This window comes from Salmo salar, chromosome ssa10, assembly GCF_905237065.1.
Source record: "Salmo salar chromosome ssa10, Ssal_v3.1, whole genome shotgun sequence".
Taxonomy (NCBI): domain Eukaryota; kingdom Metazoa; phylum Chordata; class Actinopteri; order Salmoniformes; family Salmonidae; genus Salmo; species Salmo salar.
This window is the reverse complement of record NC_059451.1, coordinates 24,247,560-24,269,056: the sequence shown is the minus strand read 5'-3', so window position 1 is coordinate 24,269,056 and position 21,497 is coordinate 24,247,560. Positions and strand designations below refer to the sequence as shown.

The window sequence follows — 21,497 nt, the reverse complement described above, 5'->3', positions numbered from 1 at the left end:
ACTGGCGCCCTGTGCTCTTCACAGATGAAAGCAGGTTCACACTGAGCACGTGACAGACGTGACAGAGTCTGGAGACGCCGTGGAGAACGTTCTGCCTTCTGTAACATCCTCCAGCATGACCGGTTTGGTGGTGGGTCAGTCATGGTGTGGGGTGGCATTTCTTTGGGGGGCCGCACAGCCCTCCATGTGCTCGCCAGAGGTAGCCTGACTGCCATTAGGTACCGAGATGAGATCCTCAGACCCCTTGTGAGACCATATGCTGGTGCGGTTGGCCCTGGGTTCCTCCTAATGCAAGACAATGCTAGACCTCATGTGGCTGGAGTGTGTCAGCAGTTCCTGCAAGAGGAAGGCATTGATGCTATGGACTGGCCCGCCCGTTCCCCAGACCTGAATCCAATTGAGCACATCTGGGACATCATGTCTCGCTCCATCCACCAACGCCACGTTGCACCACAGACTGTCCAGGAGTTGGCGGATGCTTTAGTCCAGGTCTGGGAGGAGATCCCTCAGGAGACCATCCGCCACCTCCTCAGGAGCATGTCCAGGCGTTGTAGGGAGGTCACACAGGCACGTGGAGGCCACACAAACTACTGAGCCTCATTTTGACTTGTTTTAAGGACATTACATCAAAGTTGGATGAGCCTGTAGTGTGGTTTTCCACTTTAATTTTGAGTGTGACTCCAAATCCAGACCTCCATGGGTTGATAAATTGGATTTCCATTGATTATTTTTGTGTGATTTTGTTGTCAGCACATTCAACTATGTAAAGAAAAAAGTATTTAATAAGATTATTTCTTTCATTCAGATCTAGGATGTGTTGTTTAAGTGTTCCCTTTATTTTTTTTAGCAGTATATATACAGTGAGAGGGAAAAAGTATTTCATCCCCTGCTGATTTTGTACATTTGCCCACTGACAAAGAAATGATCAGTCTATAATTTTAATGGTAGGTTTATTTGAACAGTGAGAACACATGTAAAAAATGTTATAAATTGATTTGCATTTTAATGAGGGAAATTGGCGTTCCGGTACCGCTTGCTGTGTGGTAGCAAGGGAAACAGTCTATGACTAGGGTGGCTGGAGTCAATTTTCAGAGCCTTCCTCTGACACCGTCTGGTATAGAGGTCCTGATAGCACGAAGCTTGGCCCCAGTGATGTACTGGGCCGTATGCACTACCCTCTGTAGTGCCTTGCGGTCAGAGGCTGAGCAGTTGCCATACCAGGTGGTGATGCAACCATTCAGGATGCTCTCGATGGTACAGAGGTATAACTTTTTGAGTATCTGAGGATCCATGCCAAATCTTTTCAGTCTCCTGAGGGGGAATAGGCGTTGTCGTGCCCTCTTCATGACTGTCTTGGTGTGTTTGGACCATGACAGGTCGTTGGTGATGTGGATACCAAGGAACTTGAAGCTCTCAACCTGCTCCACTACAGCCCCGTCGATGTGAATGGGGGCATGCTCGGCCCTCCTTTTCCTGTAGTCCACGATCATCTTTGTCTTGATCACATTGAGGGAGAGGTTGTTGTCCTGGCACCACACAGCCAGATCTCTGACTTCCTCCCTATAGGTTGTCTCATCGTTGTCGGTGATCAGGCCTACCTCTGTTGTGTCATCGGCAAATTTAATGATGGTGTTGGAATCGTGCTTGGCCATGCAGTCATGGGTGAACAGGGAGAACAGAAGGGGACTGAGCACGCACCCCTGAGGGGCCCCGGTGTTGAGGATCAGCGTGGTAGATGTGTTGTTACCTACCCTTACCACCTGGGGGCGGCCCGTCAGGAAGTCAAGGGTCCAGTTGCATAGGGAGGTGTTTAGTCCCAGAGTCCTTAGCTTAGTGATGAGCTTTGAGGCCACTATGGTGTTGAACGCTGAGCTGTAGTCAATGAATAGCATTCTCACGTAGGTGTTCTTTTTGTCCAGGTGAGAAAGGGCAGTGTGGAGTACAATAGAGATTGCGTCATCTGTGGATCTGTTGGGGCGGTATGCAAATTAGGGTGGGTCTAGGGTTTCTGGGATAATGGTGTTGATGTGAGCCATGACCAGCCTTTCAAAGCACTTCATGACTACAGATGTGAGTGCTACGGGTCAGTAGTCACTAAGACAGGTTATGTTGGTGTTTCCTTGAAACATGTTGGTGTTACAGACTCGGTCAGGGACAGGTTGAAAATGTCAGTGAAGACACTTGCTAGTTGGACAGCGCATGCTCGGAGTACACGTCCTGGTAATCTGTCTGTGAATGTTGACCTGTTAAAGGTCTTACTCACGTCGGCTACGGAGAGCGATTGATTGATTGAGAGATTCAAGGAGCTATCATCTTTCAGTAACATAATAGATGCAAAGCATTGAATATTTATATTCAACCACTTAGAAATGGATGTTGTAACTTTGCCCCAGAGGCATTTAAATTCAGGGCACTCCTCCCACATCATATAAAGGAATGTGCCTACCTGATTTAGGGGACACAGTGAACACTTAGGAGTTGAGGCCAATTTCATCGTAAAATGTTTCCTTGGTGTTAAATACAGTCTGTGAACAAACCTACAATTTATAAATTGATGGTTCAGATTATGGGATGCCAAGGTCATATTTTTCCATATTCTGTTACAGTTAAAGGGTTGTTCAGATTCAATTAGATCTGTGGACCATCATTTTTTAATGGCTAGAGAATATAGATGATAACAGCACAGCTCATCACTCACACAAGCCTATGTAATTAGGTGCTTTTCATGCAGCTGTCCAGTCCTTTTCATCACATTTAGTGCTGCAGCTCAATCAGCAGCCAGGTCACCCGTGATACAAGTCAGAATTCAACATCCATCTTATTTTACAATGAAGGCTTACCCCTCCCCTAACAACGCTGGGCCAATTGTGCGCCGCCCTATGGAACTCCCGATCACAGCTAGTTGTGATACAGCCCGGTATCAAACCAGGGTCTATAGTGACGCCTCTATCACTGAGATGCAGTGCCTTAGACCGCTGAGCCACTTGGGAGCCTTCGAAAGACGTCGGGAGATGATGTAGAAAACTGGCCACTAGGGGCAGCAGTGAGCTCTGTTACATTCAAGTAGGTTTGGGTTTTGCTAGGGTGTTGTTGACGGGGGATGCAGATGGGCGTAAGCACCTGCCTCTGAAGGTTCCAAAGGTTGCAATTTTGAATCCAGCATTTTAAGCCCATCCCAAACCTTAACCCTTACCTTAACTATTCAGAGTTAATGCATAACCTTAACATTTCTGAGTTAATGCCTAAACTTAACCCTAAACTTAAAAATACAGAGTTAATGCCTAAACTTAACCTTAAACAGTTTGAAATGTGACGTTTGCAACAACTTCGAAATTTGACAAACATGGATAAATGTCTAATTCTGACTTGAGACTGTGAGAGCTAGTTGCAATCAGACACAGGCTGTGATCAGCAGCTACAGGTGTCCACATCATACAGCACATTTTAGAGCCCTCCAGGCAATCAGTCTTCAAAGCCACAAGAGACAACACAACCACACACACACACACACACACACACACACACGCAGGCACACGCACGCACCACACACATTCCCTCACACACCCCTCACACACCCCTCTGACCTGTTTTCCTGATAACCCCTTCCTTTCTCTCTCCATCTCTTTCTTCTTTTCCCCTCTCCCCTCGCTCCCTCCATCTCCACTGGAGAGAGTAGCCCTGGTCAGGAAGTGGAGAGGAACTTGTTCCTAACAAACACTTTGACCCCAGAGCTGTAAGAAACTGAACAGGATATTCCCTGAGAGCAGTACAGTGGGGCTCAGGTGCAGTCTGCTGCCTGGCCCTGGTGTGTATGTGTGTGTGCAGCTGTATAATAGAGCAGAGCAGGATCCTCAGCCTACCCCTGTAAAGGTGGCCCTTGAGGCCCCCCTCTATACGCCAGACTCCCTCCCACTACACTCCCATTCCCCCAGGACCTCTAATCATCCCTGCAGATTAACGGCCTGCCTAGCCCTCTGAGCCGGCCAAGAGCTGACTACAGCCAGGACGCTGTCGGCTGTAAATCAATCAAACCGCAATTAAACACACATTCTCACACACACATTCTCACACACACACACACACACACACACACACACACACACACACACACACACAACACACAGTTACACACACGTAGGCATGCAAACACACATGTACACACATCAGTAGAGTCAGTCCTCTCTCTCTCTCTCTCTCTCTCTCTCTGTAGCAGGTAGTCATTTTCCATCAGGCTGTCATGCTACACACGCTGGCAGAAATGTCAGGAACACTTTCTCCTGCCAGGTTGCACACTCACACGGTCACACGTGTGCCAGGATGTCACTAACACCCTCCTTCTCTCATTCTGTCCTTCTCTCTTTCCTTGTTCTCTCACTCTGTTCCTCTCTCTTTCCTTTTCTATCCCCTTCCCCTCCCTCTCCCGCTCTCTCTTCACCCTCCCCTCTTTCTTTCTTTCTTTCTTTCTTTCTTTCTTTCTTTCTTTCTTTCTTTCTTTCTTTCTTTCTTTCTTTCTTTCTTTCTTTCTTTCTTTCTTTATTTCTTTCTTTCTTTCTCTCTCTCTCTCTCTTTCTGTATGTCTCTCTCTCTTTCTCTCTCTCTCTCTCTCTTTCTCTCTCTCTCTCTCTCTCTCTCTCTCAGCTCCCTCACTTCATCAACAGTTCCCTACCGGCCCATGAGAGGACCACGGCGCTGCAGATTGACAGCTACTTCCGTCAGGAGCTCATCTACAAACGCAACGAGCGAATGGCACGCCGCATCTCCGCCCTCATCCAGCGAAACCCCTCCCAGACCTTCTTCTTTGCTTTTGGTGCAGGTAAGTGGGGAGGTTTGGGAGGTCATGAGTCCAGGAAACCCTGATCTATGGTCACCTCTACAGATTAAGGAGAGGATTTAGGGATTGTAATCTGAACCTAGATCTGTGCCTATGGGCACTTCAATGGGACCCCATCTCTGGTGCTTACAGAAACTCCGTGTGTCTATTTTTCACCAGCTCTGAAGCTTAGTGATGGGACAGAGGGAGCTGGAAGTGGCGGCAGGGTGGATGGGGGGACAGTAGTAAATGGTAGATGACCTGTCTTTATGGCCCAGTCAGAGGTGGGTTTTGTCAGCCAGTGCAGAGGAGACAGATGAAGTCAGGAGGCCATGTTCACAGTGCTCCCCTGCACCTCAGCCCTCCCTCAGCTGTCTCCAGCCACCAGTAAAGACTAATGGAGCGGAGAGCTGAGGAGAGGAACTTACAGTGCTACACACCCCACATCTCCGTGGAGGCAAGGAATTCTCACGGTTACAGTTGCGAGCGTGCATGTTTGTGTATCTGTGTGTGTGTGTGTGTGTGTGTGTGTGTGTGTGTGTGTGTGTGTGTGTGTGTGTGTGTGTGTGTGTGTGTGTGTGTGTGTGTGTGTGTGTGTGTGTGTGTGTGTGTGTGTGTGTGTGTGTGTGTGCGTGCGTGCTTGCGTGCTTGCGTGTGTGTGTGCGTGGTAGCACGTGAGAAAGAGATATCAGGTTTGTGTCTAGTGAGTGTTTGTACCAATGTTAATGTGTGTTTATGGCAAACAATTGGTGAGCAATTTTATCTAATTCACGTTTGAAAGCAAAACTGGAGAAAGAGCAGGACAATAATAGTCTTCAATGGTTACCAGATCTCTGGCATGTGGAAACATATGTAAAATACACTCACACACCCACACACACCCACACAAACGCAAACGTACGCGCATGCACACTCACACACAGCTATAGTGCCAATAACCAGCAGTTCCTCCCAAATCCAGAACTGAAGAAACCATGAGCTGTTTGTTTCAATTAGCATTCCATGCTAATGCTGCTAATGTTTCCTGAATGGTGCACTGTGTCCTGTAGGAGAGGTGAGTGTGTGTGTGTGTGTGTGTGTGTGTGTGTGTGTGTGTGTGTGTGTGTGTGTGTGTGTGTGTGTGTGTGTGTGTGTGTGTGTGTGTGTGTGTGTGTGTGTGTGTGTGTGTGTGTGTGTGTGCGCGTGTGTGTGTGTGTTTGTGTGTGCATGGGTATACACTGTATGTGTATTAGGAGTAACTAGTTAATTTTCATCTAATTAATCCATGGCCAGCATTCCAGTGAACCGGTGGAGGAAATAAGGCTTGATGAATCTGAAGATACATCCTTCCTTTATTAAAATGTGTTTTCATTGGGAACACAGAAACCCATGTGAACCACAGATAACAAGTGAACCAAAACCAGTCCTCCCAGCCAGAGCTAAGGAATGAGAGACAGAGCAGATTGGAGGAGTAGGGGATTTAGTGGGGGAGTAGGGGGTTCAGTGGGGGATTAGGGGGTTTTGTGGGGGAGTAGGGGGTTTAGTGGGGGAGTAGGGGGTTTAGAGGGGGAGTAGGGGGTTTAGTGGGGGAGTAGGGGGTTTTAGTGGGGGAGTAGGGGGTTTAGTGGGGGAGTAGGGGGTTTAGAGGGGGAGTAGGGGGTTCAGTGGGGGAGTAGGGGGTTTAGTGGGGGAGTAGGGGGTTTAGTGGGGGAGTAGGGGGTTCAGTGGGGGAGTAGGGGGTTCAGTGGGGGAGTAGGGGGTTTAGTGGGGGAGTAGGGGGTTTAGTGGGGGAGTAGGGGGTTTAGAGGGGGAGTAGGGGGTTCAGTGGGGGAGTAGGGGGTTCAGTGGGGGAGTAGGGGTTTAGTGGGGGAGTAGGGGGTTCAGTGGGGGAGTAGGGGGTTCAGTGGGGGAGTAGGGGGTTCAGTGGGGGAGTAGGGGGTTTAGTGGGGGAGTAGGGGGTTTAGTGGAGGAGTAGGGGATTCAGTGGGGGAGTAAGGGGTTCAGTGGGGGAGTAGGGGGTTTTAGAGGGGGAGTAGGGAGTTTAGTGGAGGAGTAGGGGGTTTAGTGGAGGAGTAGGGGATTCAGTGGGGGAGTAGGGGGTTCAGTGGAGGAGTAGGGGGTTTAGTGGGGGAGTAGGGGGTTTAGTGGGGGAGTAGGGGGTTCAGTGGGGGAGTAGGGGGTTTAGTGGGGGAGTAGGGGGTTTAGTGGGGGAGTAGGGGGTTCAGTGGAGGAGTAGGGGATTCAGTGGGGGAGTAAGGGGTTCAGTGGGGGAGTAGGGGGTTCAGTGGGGGAGTAGGGGGTTTAGTGGGGGAGTAGGGGGTTTAGTGGAGGAGTAGGGGATTCAGTGGGGGAGTAAGGGGTTCAGTGGGGGAGTAGGGGGTTCAGTGGGGGAGTAGGGGGTTTAGTGGGGGAGTAGAGAGTTTAGTGGAGGAGTAGGGGTTTAGTGGAGGAGTAGGAGGTTTAGTGGGGGAGTAGGGGGTTTTAGTGGAGGAGTAGTAGGTTTAGTGGGGGAGTAGGGGGTTTAGTGGGGGAGTAGGGGGTTTAGAGGGGGAGTAGGGGGTTTAGTGGGGGAGTAGGGGTTTAGTGGAGGAGTAGGGGGTTTAGTGGGGGAGTAGGGGGTTTAGTGGGGGAGTAGGGGGTTCAGTGGGGGAGTAGGGGGTTTAGTGGGGGGAGTAGGGGTTTAGTGGAGGAGTAGGGGGTTTAGTGGGGGAGTAGGGGGTTCAGTGGGGGAGTAGGGGGTTCAGTGGGGGAGTAGGGGGATTAGTTGGGGAGTAGGGGTGCTTTTCGGTTTGTAGGCACGGGACCATATAGAACATTTACTGCTTCAATATGTCCGATAACAACACTCATTTTCATTTTCCCATTTTGGGAATACTCTACACGACCCTGATGAAGGGCTGGTATGAGGTGGACTGGGAGGTATAGACTCTGATGTATTGCTGGTGTAGGGTGGACTGGGAGGTATAGACTCTGATGTAGGACTGGTGTAGGGTGGACTGGGAGGTATAGACTCTGATGTAGGACTGGTGTAGGGCTGACTGGGAGGTATAGACTCTGATGTAGGACTGGTGTAGGGTGGACTGGGAGGTATAGACTCTGATGTAGGACTGGTGTAGGGTGGCCTGGGAGGTATAGACTCTGATGTAGGACTGGTGTAGGGTGGACTGGGAGGTATAGGGTTGGGTTGGTGTAGACAGTTTGGTGTATGGTGAATGGCCTGTGATGACCTCTGCTGGGTGCCTGAGAGGTGAACAGGAGAGTGCCAGGTCACCTGTGGGTGGGCCATCTGTCTGTCTGTTCATCTGCGATCCTTCAGCTGAAAGGCCGGTATGTGTGTGTGTGTGTGTGTGTGTGTGTGTGTGTGTGTGTGTGTGTGTGTGTGTGTGTGTGTGTGTGTGTGTGTGTGTGTGTGTGTGTGTGTGTGTGTGTGTGTGTGTGTGTGTGTGAGTGTGAGTGTGTGTGAGTGTGAGGGCTGACAGGTAGTGTGAGCTGATGGGAAACGGCTGCAGCGCGGCCGTAACCGGGCGATAACCCGGGGAGTACATACACGCGAGCACCAGGCCGTGGAGACCTACGTTTCCTCTAGGTTTCTGCCTGAAGCAGCTCTCAGAGAAGCTGATATCAAAACATCCCACAGTCACCTTCTGACATCAACTTCTGCTACCACTTTACTTATGAAGTGTTCTAATGCCTGATGAACATGCGTAGCACATTATAGATGCATTCATAGAGCATAGTACTGGGGAGGCCTATGGGAACACAGACCGGGACTCTCTCTCTCTACCACCATCTGTCTGTCTCTGCTTCATCTCTGTCTGTTTGTCTTTCTCTGTCGCTGTCTGTCTGCCTTGGCCCATCCATCCAGGGTCTTCTCTGGCACCCTCTCCATCTTCCCATCTGCAGACTCCTCAGAGTAGAGAAGAGCTGGAGGAGAACTAGTGTTTATAAGAGCTCCTTCCTTCCATATGGCCGATAACTATTAACGGCCCCCGCTGCATTTACCTTGGATGCCGTTCTTCAGGAACCATGTCCAAACTACAGAAAGAAAACAAGAACAGGAGGAAAAGAGCGGACGCTCAGGTTAAGGCCTTCTAGAGTTACCTGTGTTGTTCCATGCTTTTTCCGGGGGTAATTAAACTATACAATGTGTGTATAATGTGGTTTGGGCAGGCCATTCATCTTGCCACAGCATCCGCCCCCCACACCCTCTCCCCCATGCCAAAATCTCCCCCACAGTCCCAACGCTCTAGCAGCCCCATGGTACATGGTGTGTGTCTGACTATGGGTAATGAGATATAGCGACTCAAGGGCATTATTCATTTTCATACACAGCTTATTTATGAAAAGTGGGGATCATGGAGTCATAACATAACAAGCAGAAAATAAATACTCTCTGAATTTCTCTGGTGCCCCCTGTTGGGGGGAACATTTCTGGCATGAGAGTGGTGTTATAGTGAAGTGGGCATTGCTGCTCCACTTTATGCAATTCACTGTATATGCTGCTCTGCTAGGTACCAAATAATCACACTATTAGTCAAAGGAAAGAATCATTGAGGCTATGCTATCAACAGTATGTTAGGACAGACTGTCTTTTCGTACAGTCTGAACCTCCCCCTCTCTCTATATATCCAGTGCTTTGTTCTGTACTGTATGATCCAGGGTGTTACTGTTACTGTTACTGCTATGTACTGTTACTGTTACTGTTACTGTAGTGTTACTGTTACTGTTACTGTTACTGTAGTGTTACTGTTACTGTTGTGTTACTGTTACTGTTAATGTAGTGTTACTGTTACTGAAGTGTTACTGTTACTGTAGTGTTACTGGTACTTTTACTGTTGTGTTACTGTTACTGTTAATGTAGTGTTACTGTTACTGTTACTGTACTGTTACTGTTACTGTAGTGTTACTGTTACTGTACTGTTATTGTTACTGTTAATGTAGTGTTACTGTTACTGTAGTGTTACTGTTACTGTTACTGTTACTGTTACTGTTGTGTTACTGTTACTGTTAATGTAGTGTTACTGTTACTGTTACTGTACTGTTACTGTTACTGTTACTGTACTGTTACTGTTACTGTACTGTTACTGTTAATGTAGTGTTACTGTTACTGTAGTGTTACTGTTACTGTAGTGTTACTGTTACTGTTACTCTTACTGTTACTGTAGTGTTACGGTTACTGTACTGTTACTGTTACTGTACTGTTACTGTTACTGTTACTGTAGTGTTACTGTTACTGTACTGTTACTGTTACTGTAGTGTTACTGTACTGTTACTGTTACTGTAGTGTTACTGTTACGGTTACTGTACTGTTACTGTACTGTTACTGTAGTGTTACTGTTACTGTTACTGTAGTGTTACTGTTACTGTACTGTTACTGTTACTGTAGTGTTACTGTACTGTTACTGTTACTGTAGTGTTACTGTTATGGTTACTGTACTGTTACTGTTACTGTACTGTTACTGTAGTGTTACTGTTACTGTAGTGTTACTGTTACTGCTATGTACTGTTACTGTAGTGTTACTGTTACTGTAGTGTTACTGTTACGTTACTGTAGTGTTACTGTTGCTGTTACTGTAGTGTTACTGTTACTGTAGTGTTACTGTTACTGTTACGGTTACTGTTACTGTAGTGTTACTGTTACTGTTGTGTTACTGTTACTGTTCCTGTTACTGTAGTGGTACTGTAGTGTTACTGTAGTGTTACTGTTACTGTACTGTTACTGTTACTGTAGTGTTACTGTACTGTTACTGTACTGTTACTATTACTGTTACTGTACTGTTACTGTAGTGTTACGGTTACTGTACTGTTACTGTTACTGTACTGTTACTGTTACTGTTACTGTAGTGTTACTGTTACTGTACTGTTACTGTTACTGTAGTGTTACTGTACTGTTACTGTTACTGTAGTGTTACTGTTACGGTTACTGTACTGTTACTGTACTGTTACTGTAGTGTTACTGTTACTGTTACTGTAGTGTTACTGTTACTGTACTGTTACTGTAGTGTTACTGTACTGTTACTGTAGTGTTACTGTTATGGTTACTGTACTGTTACTGTTACTGTACTGTTACTGTAGTGTTACTGTTACTGTAGTGTTACTGTTACTGTAGTGTTACTGTTACGTTACTGTAGTGTTACTGTTGCTGTTACTGTAGTGTTACTGTTACTGTAGTGTTACTGTTACTGTTACGGTTACTGTTACTGTAGTGTTACTGTTACTGTTGTGTTACTGTTACTGTTCCTGTTACTGTAGTGGTACTGTAGTGTTACTGTAGTGTTACTGTTACTGTACTGTTACTGTTACTGTAGTGTTACTGTACTGTTACTGTACTGTTACTATTACTGTTACTGTACTGTTACTGTAGTGTTACTGTTACTGTACTGTTACTGTTCCTGTTACTGTAGTGTTACTGTTACTGTACTGTTACTGTTACTGTAGTGTTACTGTACTGTTACTGTTACTGTAGTGTTACTGTTACGGTTACTGTACTGTTACTGTGACTGTTACTGTTACGGTTACTGTTACTGTAGTGTGACTGTTACTGTAGTGTTACTGTTACTGTTACTGTGGTGTTACTGTTACTGCTATGTACTGTTACTGTTACTGTAGTGTTACTGTAGTGTTACTGTTACTGTTATGGTTACTGTTACTGTAGTGTTACTGTTACTGTTGTGTTACTGTTACTGTTACTGTTACTGTTACTGTTACTGTAGTGGTACTGTAGTGTTACTGTAGTGTTACTGTTACTGTACTGTTACTGTTACTGTAGTGTTACTGTTACGGTTACTGTACTGTTACTGTTACTGTACTGTTACTGTAGTGTTACTGTTACTGTACTGTTACTGTTACTGTTACTGTAGTGTTACTGTTACTGTACTGTTACTGTTACTGTTACTGTTACTGTAGTGTTACTGTACTGTTACTGTTACTGTAGTGTTACTGTTACAGTTACTGTACTGTTACTGTTACTGTTACTGTACTGTTACTGTAGTGTTACTGTTACTGTAGTGGTACTGTTACTGTTACTGTGATGTTACTGTTACTGTTACTGCTATGTACTGTTACTGTAGTGTTACTGTTACTGTAGTGTTACTGTTACTGTTACGGTTACTGTTTCTGTAGTGTTACTGTTACTGTTACTGTTGTGTTACTGTTACTGTAGTGGTACTGTAGTGTTACTGTAGTGTTACTGTTACTGTAGTGTTACTGTAGTGTTACTTTTACTCTTACTGTTACTGTAGTGTTACTGTTACTGTAGTGTAGGTATATGAAATATGATGAGAACTACATTGATTTGGGGTTCACTTATATTGGGAGTAGTGCCTTTCCTCAGCCACGGTGTGTTATATGTGCAAAAGTACTATCTCACAGCTCAATGAAACCTTCACTCTTGCGCAGACATTTAGAAACAAAACATGGCTATTTGAAAAATAAGCCACAGGAGTTTTTGGAGCGAGAATTAAGATGACTTTCAAGTAGTAAGACAACAGATACCATTAATAAGAAGGGGCTATAAGCGTCTTATATGGTGAGCTACTGAGTGGCTAGGACAGGCAAGCCCCCGTTACATTTATGGGGGGTCAATTAAGGAAGACATGCTCTTCTGCAAACCACTGGAAACCAGGACAACAGGAGAGGATATTTTTAAAGTACTGGGCAGCTTTGTGACAACAAATGGACTTTGGTGGTATCTGTACTAATGTTTTGGTATCTGTACTGATGGCTGAAAAGCCATGACAGGGAGACATAGTGGAGTGGTAACGCGCGTGCAAGCAGTTGCTCCCGACGCCACTTTGGTACACTGCAGCTTTCACCGAGAGGCTCTTGCTGCCAAGGGAATGCCTGACAGCTTGAAAGGCATTTTGGACACTGCAGTGAAAATGGTTAACTTTGTTAAAGTAAGGCCCCTGAACTCTCGTGTATTTTCTGCACTTTGCAATGATATGGGCAGCGACCATGTAACGCTTTTACAACATTCAGAAGTACGCTGGTTATCAAGGGGCAAAGTATTGACACATTTTTTTAAATTGAGAGACGAGCTTAAAGTTTTCTTTACTGATCATAATTTTCACTTGTCTGACCGCTTGCATGATGACGAGTTTCTCACACGACTGGCCTATCTGGGTGATGTTTTTTCTCTCCTGAATGATCTGAATCTAGGATTAAGGGACTCTCCGCAACTATATTCAATGAGCGGGAAAAAATTGAGGCTATGATTAAGAAGTTGGAGCTCTTCTCTGTCTACATTAACACAGACAACACACAGGTCTTTCCATCATTGTATGATTTTTTGTGTGCAAATGAACTCAAGCTTATGGACAATGTCAAATGTGATACAGCGAAGCATCTGAGTGAGTAATCTCTTTCATGCCCTGCCTCCAGTCCAGTTACCGATCTCTGAATAAGAGAGCCTCATTGAAATTGCAACAAGTTGTTCTGTGAAAATTGAATTTAATCAGAAGCCACTGCCAGATTTCTGGATTGGACTGCGCTCAGAGTATCCTGCCTTGGCAAATTGCGCTGTTAAGACAATGATGCCCTTTGCAACCATGTGCCTATGTGAGAGTGGATTCTTGGCCCTCACTAGCATGAAAATGAAATACAGGCACAGACTGTGTGTGGAAAATGATTTAAGACTGAGACTCTCTCCAATACAACCCAACATTGCAGAGTTATGAGCATCCTTTCAAGCACACCCTTCTCATTAAACTGTGGTGAGTTATTCACAATTTTCGATGAACAAATAAGGTTTTATATGTAAGATGGTTAAATAAAGACAAAAATTATTGATTATTATTATTATTATTTGTGCCCTGGTCCTATAAGAGCTCTTTGTCACTTCCCACGAGCCAGGTTGTGACAAAAACTCAAAAACGAGTGTGTGTGGCAGGTTTACAATGATGGCAAAAAACAACATTTGAGAGTTGCGCTGACCCTGGTGCTATAGGGGGTACGCAGCTGGAGGTTGAATGTTTGAAGGGGTATGGGACTATAAAAAGTTTGGGAACCACTGCTGTAGTGTTACTGTTACTCTTACTGTTACTGTAGTGTTACTGTTACTGTTACTAATACTGTTATTGTTACTGTCTCTGTAGTGTTACTGTTACTGTAGTGTTACTCTTACTGTTACTGTTACTGTAGTAGAGGTCGACCGATTAATCGGAATGGCCGATTAATTAGGGCCGATTTCAAGTTTTCATAACAATCGGAAATCGGTATTTTTGGACACCGATTTGGCCGATGAAATGTTTTTTTTTACACCTTTATTTAACTAGGCAAGTTAGTTAAGAACACATTCTTATTTTCAATGACGGCCTAGGAACGGTGGGATAACTTCCTTGTTCAGGGGCAGAATGACAGATTTTTACCTTGTCAGTTCGGGGATTCGTTTTTGCAACCTTCCGGTTACTAGTCCAACGCTCTAACCACCTGCCTTACTTTGCACTCTACGAGGAGCCTGCGTGGCAGGCTGACTACCTTGTTACGCGAGGGTAGCAAGAAGCCAAGGTAAGTTGCTAGCTAGCATTAAACTTATAAAAATCAATCAAGCTTCACATAATCAGTAGTTAACTACACATGGTTGATGATATTACTAGTTTATCTAGCGTGTCCTGCGTTGCATATAATCGATGCGGTGCCTGTTAATTTCTCATCGAATCACAGCCTACTTTGCCAAACGGGTGATGATTTAGCACTGTCGTTGCACCAAACCGAACCATAAACATCAATGCCTTTCTTTAAAATCAATACACAAGTATATATTTTTAAACCTGCATATTTAGTTAATATTGCCTGCTAACATGAATTTCTTATAATTAGGGAAATTGTGTCACTTCTCTTGCGTTCCGTGCAAGCAGTCAGGGTATATGCAGCAGTTTGGGCCGCCTGGCTCGTTGCGAACTGTGTGAAGTCCATTTATTCCTAACAAAGACCGTAATTAATTTGCCAGAATTGTACATAATTATGACATAACATTGAAGGTTGTACAATGTAACAGCAATATTTAGACTTATGGATGCCACCCGTTAGATAAAATACAGAACGGTTCCGTATTTCACTGAAAGAATAAACGTTTTGTTTTCAAAATTATAGTTTCCGGTTTCGACCATATTAATGACCAAAGGCTCGTATTTCTGTGTGTTATTATGTTATAATTAAGTCTATGATTTGATAGAGCAGTCTGACTGAGCGATGGTAGGCAGCAGCATGCTCGTAAGCATTCATTCAAACAGCACTTTCGTGCGTTTGCCAGCAGCTCTTTGCAATGCTTCAAGCATTGCGCTGTTTATGACTTCAAACCTATCAACTCCCGAGATTAGGCTGGTGTAACCGATGTGAAATGGCTAGCTAGTTAGCGGGGTGCGCGCTAATAGCGTTTCAAACGTCACTCGCTCTGAGACTTGGAGTAGTTGTTCCCCTTGCTCTGCAAGGGCCGCGGCTTTTGTGGAGCAATGGGTAACGGTACTTCGAGGGTGGCTGCTGTCGATGTGTTCCTGGTTCGAGCCCAGGTAAGGGCGAGGAGAGGGACTGAAGCTATACTGTTACACTGGCAATACTACAATTCCTATAAGAACATCCAATAGTCAAAGGTATATGAAATTGTCATGCTCTGACCTAAGAGAGCTGTTTTTTCTCTGTTTAGTTAGGTCAGGGTGTGATATGGGTGGACATTCTATGTTTTCTGTTTTGTTCACGTAACCTGACAGAACTGTTGACTGTCATTTTGTTTCTTTTGTATAAGTGTTCATTTTCATTAAAATATAATTATGAGCACGCAACACGCTGCGCCTTGGTCCCCTCTATACGACAATCGTTACAGAACTACCCACCACCAAGGGACCAAGCAGCGTGATATGGACCTATGGACATTTGAGGAGATAAGGAGGAGTATATCTAGGGCTTTGGAGGATTTAGGGGCAGGAGAAGAGCGCCTTCCAGGGGAACGGGTGGAGGCAGCAAGAGCGCAACAACAACGGAAGAATGAGAGGCAGCCCCCCCAAAAAATTGGGGGGGGCACATGGGTAGTTTGGCTGGGCCAGGGGTGAGACCTGAGCCAACTCCTCGTGCTTATTGTGGTGAGCATCTCACACTCTCCCTCCAGTGTGCCTCCATAGCCCAGTACGTCCTGTGCCTGCTCCTCGCACTCTCCCTCCAGTGCGCCTCCATAGCCCAGTACGTCCTGTGCCTGCTCCTCGCACTCTCCGTCCAGTGCGCCTCCATAGCCCAGTACGTCCTGTGCCTGCTCCTCGCACTCTCCGTCCAGTGTGCCTCCATAGCCCAGTACGTCCTGTGCCTGCTCCTCGCACTCTCCCTCCAGTGCGCCTCCATAGCCCAGTACGTCCGGTGCCTGCTCTGCGCACCCGGTCCTCAGTGCGTCTCTCCAGTCCGGTGAGACCTGTTCCAGCTCCACGAGAAAAGCCTCCAGTGATAATCTATGGTCCGAAGCCTGTAGAGATGATCCATGACACGAAGCCTGTAGGGATGTTCCATGGCACGAAGCCTCCAGAGGTAATCCATGGCCCGGAGCCTGTAGGGATTATCCATGGTCCGGAGCCTGTAGGGATAATCCATGGGAAGAAGCCTGTAGGAATGATCCATGGCCCGGAGCCTGGAGAGATTATCCATGGTACGAAGCCTCCAGTGATGATCCATGGCGCGGAACTTGTAGAGATGATCCATGGCATGGAGCCTGCAGCAACGGTCCCTAGTCCGGAACCTATAATGACGCTTCCCAGTCAGGAGCCTCCGGCAACGCTCCTCAGTCCGGAGCCTCCAGCGATGCTCCTCAGTCCAGAGCCTTCAGCGACGCTCACCAGTACGGAGCCTCCAGCGACGCTCCCCAGTCTGGAGCCTCCAGCAACGCTCCTCAGCCCGGAGCCTCCAGCGACGCTCCCCAGTCCGGAGCCTCCAGCAACGCTCCCCAGTCTGGAGCCTCCAGCGACGCTCCCCAGTCCGGAGCCTCCAGCGATGGTCTGCAGTCCAGAATCTTCAGCGGCGGTCTGCAGCCCAGAGTATTCAGCGGCGGCCTGCAGCCCAGAGTCTTCAGCGGCGGTCTGCAGCCCAGAGTTTTCAGCAGCGGTCTGCAGCCCAGAGTCTTCAGCAGCGGTCTGCAGCCCAGAACCTTCAGCGGCGGTCTGCAGCCTAGAGTCTTCAGCTGTGGTTGGCGGTCCAAAGCTTCCGGCGATGATCCACGGTCTGGTTCCTCCGGACACACAGAAGCGGGGGGATCAGCGGGCGGTGGGGGTGCTACGCCCCGAACCAGAGCCGCCGCCAAGTACAGATGCCCACCCGGGGGGGGGGGGGGCATCTGTCACGCTCTGGGAGGGGGGGGTACTGGGGGGGTACTGTCACGCCCTGACCTAAGAGAGCTGTTTTTTCCCTGTTTAGTTAGGTCAGGATGTGATATGGGTGGGCATTCTATGTTTTCTGTTTCGTTCACGTAACCTGACAGAACTGTTGACTGTCATTTTGTTTCTTTTGTATAAGTGTTCGTTTTCATTCAAATATAATTATGAGCACGCAACACGCTGCGCCTTGGTCCCCTCTATACGACGCCCGTCACAGAAATACAAATGGTATAGGAGAAATGGTCCTATAATAACCTCAACCTAAAACTTCTTACCTGGGAATATTGAAGACTCATGTTAAAAGGAACCACCAGCTTTCATATGTTCTCATGTTCTGAGCAAGGAACTTAAACGTTAGCTTTTTTACATGGCACATATTGCACTTTTACTTTCTTCTCCAACACTTGGTTTTTGCATTATTTAAACCAAATTGAACATGTTTCATTGTTTATTTGAGGCTAAATTGATTTGATTGATGTATTATATTAAGTTAAAATAAGTGTTCATTCAGTATTGTTGTAATTGTCATTATTACAAATAAATAAATAAAAATCGGCCGATTAATTGGTATCGGGTTTTTGGCCCTCCAATAATCGGTATCGGTATCGGCGTTTCTGTTACTGTAGTGTTACTGTTACTTTTACTGTAGTGTTACTGTTTCTCTACTCTTACTGTAGTGTTATGTAACATCAGCCTTCTACTCTAAGGACAGTTTCAGCATGGCATACTATACTGATGATCTGGCCAAGAAAATATTGTTCACTTTTCCATGTACAGAATGACACAGCACCAGCTGATAGTAATTGGTTAAGAGGTTAACAGCGTACTCACACGCACCTTCTCTTTCATTTGCCAACAAACACACAGCCCCCCTACCCTAACCCTAACCCCCCCACACACACACACACACACACACACACACACACACACACACACACCACACCCTTGTGGGGACACACAATTCAGTCCAATTCAAAATCCTATTTTCCTTAATCCCTAACCCTAATCCTCAACCTAACCCCTACCCTAACCCTAACCTTAACCCTAACCTTAACCCTAACCTTAACCCAGAAACCTAACCGTAATCTTAACCCTGAATCTAACCCTAGCTCCTAACCCTAACCCTAAAACTAACCCTAGCTCCTAACCCTAACCCTAAACCTAACCCTAGCTCCTAACCCTAACCTTAAAACGAACCCTAGCTCCTAACTCTAACCCTAAAACTAACCCTAGCTCCTAACCCTAACCCTAAACCTAACCCTAGCTCCTAACCCTAAACCTAAAACTAACCCTAGCTCCTAACCTTAAAACTAACCCTAGCTCCTAACCCTAACCCCAAAACTAACCCTAGCTCCTAACCCTAACCGTAAACCTAACCCTAGCTCCTAACCCTAACCCTAAAACTAACCCTAGCTCCTAACCCTAACTCTAAACCTAACCCTAGCTCCTAACCCTAACCCTAAACCTAACCCTAGCCTCTAGCCTCTAACCCTAAACCTAAAACTAACCCTAGCTCCTAACCCTAAACCTAACCCTAGCTCCTAACCCTAAACCTAAAACTAACCCTAGCTCCTAAACCTAAACCTAACCCTAGCTCCTAACCCTAAACCTAACCCTAGCTCCTAACCCTAAACCTAAACCTACCCCTAGCTCCTAACCCTAATACTAACACTAATTCTAACCTTAACCCTAAATCCCCTAGAAATAGCATTTGATCTTGTGGGGACCAACAAAATGTCCGCAGTTGGTCATATGTTTTGTTTGTTTACTTTTTTGGTGGGGATTTCTGGTCCACAATGATATAGTTAAACACACACACACACACACACACACACACACACACACACACACACACACACACACACACACACACACACACTCACTTTCTCTATATAACACAGCAATACGCACGTACATGTAGGAGGAGGAACTGGTGTGGCAGTGTTGGAGTCAGAGAGCAGTGTTTCAGCAGGTTTCCATTTGCTAGTTCCTTGATGCTGCCTTCATTCCCTTATTGAAAACATCCCCTGGAATGTCCTGCAGCAGCCATAGCCCAGCCACCACTTCACTGATACACACAGTGAAGGAGAGAAAGTGTGTGTGTGTGTGTGTGTGTGTGTCTGTGTGTGTGTGTGTGTGTGTGTGTGTGTGTGTGTGTGTGTGTGTGTGTGTGTGTGTGTGTGTGTGTGTGTGTGTGTGTGTGTGTGTGTGTGAGAGGGGGCGGAGGCGAGTATTTTAGACAAGTTGCTTTTGTCTGTTACACAGGTTTGTGACTTTGTGTGTGCACTGTGCATGTGTGTGTCTATGTACGTGTGTGTAATAGGTTATTGTTCATGTGTGGACAGATGTGTTTTGCAGTTGCATGTGAAGTGGTGGGTTAAAGCCATGGTTGTATTCTTGCACTCTAGATGTCGCCTGCTTTGTCACAACGCCTCCCCCTCTCTCTTTCTTCTCCCCTCTCTCTCTTCTTCCATCTGTCTCTGTCTGCTTTCCTGTCTGCCTCCATCCCCCTTTATCACACTGACTATCTGTCTCTCCTCCTTAACTCCATCTGCTCTGTCTCACTCTGTCTTTCCATGTCTTCCCGCCTCCCAGTAGGAAGGTTTTATGGAGTGAGAGAGGAGGAGACACCAGGGAAAGACGATTAGTTTAGTATTGTATTTGTACAGGTGTGGCATGGTGTGTGTTACTGTATCGGTGTGGGTGTGTATCATTTAACAGTGGTGCCTCTGTCTTAGTGCCCACCCTGTTGGGCTGACGTGTCCCTCTGCCTCACCCTGCGTGAGACTGACGATGCACAGGCCCCGTCTCCCCTGTCGCTGAGCTGGGACTGTGGCGGGGAGACTGCCTTTTTTGGCTCTCATACATCTTTAACTCACACGTACACACACACACACACACACACATATACACACAGACACACACACACATACACACAGACACACAGAGACAGACACACACACACACACACACACAGACACACACGCACACACAGTAGACAGGCAGATACACACACACAGGTGCTCATATAAGGTCCGTCTGATATTAGATTCACTACAAGTCAGATTATATTAAAACATAATGTTTTCATCAGTCATCTCCCCATTAGCAGAAGACCCAGTGTGGAGCCCCATCACTTTTCTGTCTCCTGTCCTTACAGTCTCTATACAGCGCAAGGCAGATTCATGACAACCTGTCACGAACATAGTATTGACATTCTTACATATTTTTTCAGTCCTGAGTCCTGACCCATAACATTCTACATACAGTATGTATGACACAGTCCCCTGTTATCATTATAACTACTAATAATTCATCTGCTGTAAGATTAGGGATTGGGCCCATAGTGCCGGTCCCTCTTTCTGTCAGGCCTGTAGCCTCTCTCAGACCCTCTCTCTGTCAGGCCTGTAGCCTCTCTCAGACCCTCTCTCTGGCAGGCCTGTAGCCTCTCTCAGCCTCTCTCTCTGTCAGGCCCATAACCTCTGTCCTTCTCTCTGTCAGGCCTGTAGCCTCTCTCAGCCCCTCATTCTGTCAGGCCTGTAGCCTCAGATCCTCTCTCTGTCAGGCCTGTGTCCTCTCTCAGCCCCTCTCTCTGTCAGGCCTGTGTCCTCTCTCAGTCCCTCTTTCTGTCAGGCCTGTGTCCTCTCTCAGCCCCTCTCTCTGGCAGGCCTGTGTCCTCTCTCAGTCCCTCTCTCTGGCAGGCCTGTGTCCTCTCTCAGTTCCTCTCTCTGTCAGGCCTGTAGCCTCTCTCAGCCCCTCTCTCTGTCAGGCCTGTGTCCTCTCTCAGTCCCTCTCTCTGTCAGGCCTGTGTCCTCTCTCAGCCCCTCTCTCTGTCAGGCCTGTGTCCTCTCTCAGCCCCTCTCTCTGTCAGGCCTGTGTCCTCTCTCAGTCCCTCTCTCTGGCAGGCCTGTGTCCTCTCTCAGTCCCTCTCTCTGTCAGGCCTGTGTCCTCTCTCAGCCCCTCTCTCTGTCAGGCCTGTAGCCTCTCTCAGTTCCTCTCTGTCAGGCCTGTGTCCTCTCTCAGTCCCTCTTTCTGTCAGGCCTGTGTCCTCTCTCAGCCCCTCTCTCTGGCAGGCCTGTGTCCTCTCTCAGACCCTCTCTCTGGCAGGCCTGTAGCCTCTCTCAGCCCCTCTCTCTGTCAGGCCTGTGTCCTCTCTCAGTTCCTCTCTCTGGCAGGCCTGTGTTCTCTCTCAGTCCCTCTCTCTGTCAGGCCTGTGTCCTCTCTCAGCCCCTCTCTCTGTCAGGCCTGTGTCCTCTCTCAGCCCCTCTCTCTGTCAGGCCTGTGTCCCCTCTCAGTCCCTCTCTCTGGCTGGCCTGTGTCCTCTCTCAGTCCCTCTCTCTGTCAGGCCTGTAGCCTCTCTC

The 21,497-nt window shown here is 46.9% G+C and overlaps 1 protein-coding gene across 1 annotated transcript in view; it reads left to right on the top strand.

Moving 5' to 3' along the window:
• trabd2b (TraB domain containing 2B) overlaps positions 1-21,497 on the top strand; it is a 102,168-nt gene that overhangs the window by 65,887 nt on the left and 14,784 nt on the right. The window contains exon 4 of the mRNA XM_014216488.2: positions 4,639-4,813. Within this exon, the coding sequence (XP_014071963.1) occupies positions 4,639-4,813 (175 nt within the window). The remainder of the gene's footprint in view (positions 1-4,638; positions 4,814-21,497) is intronic.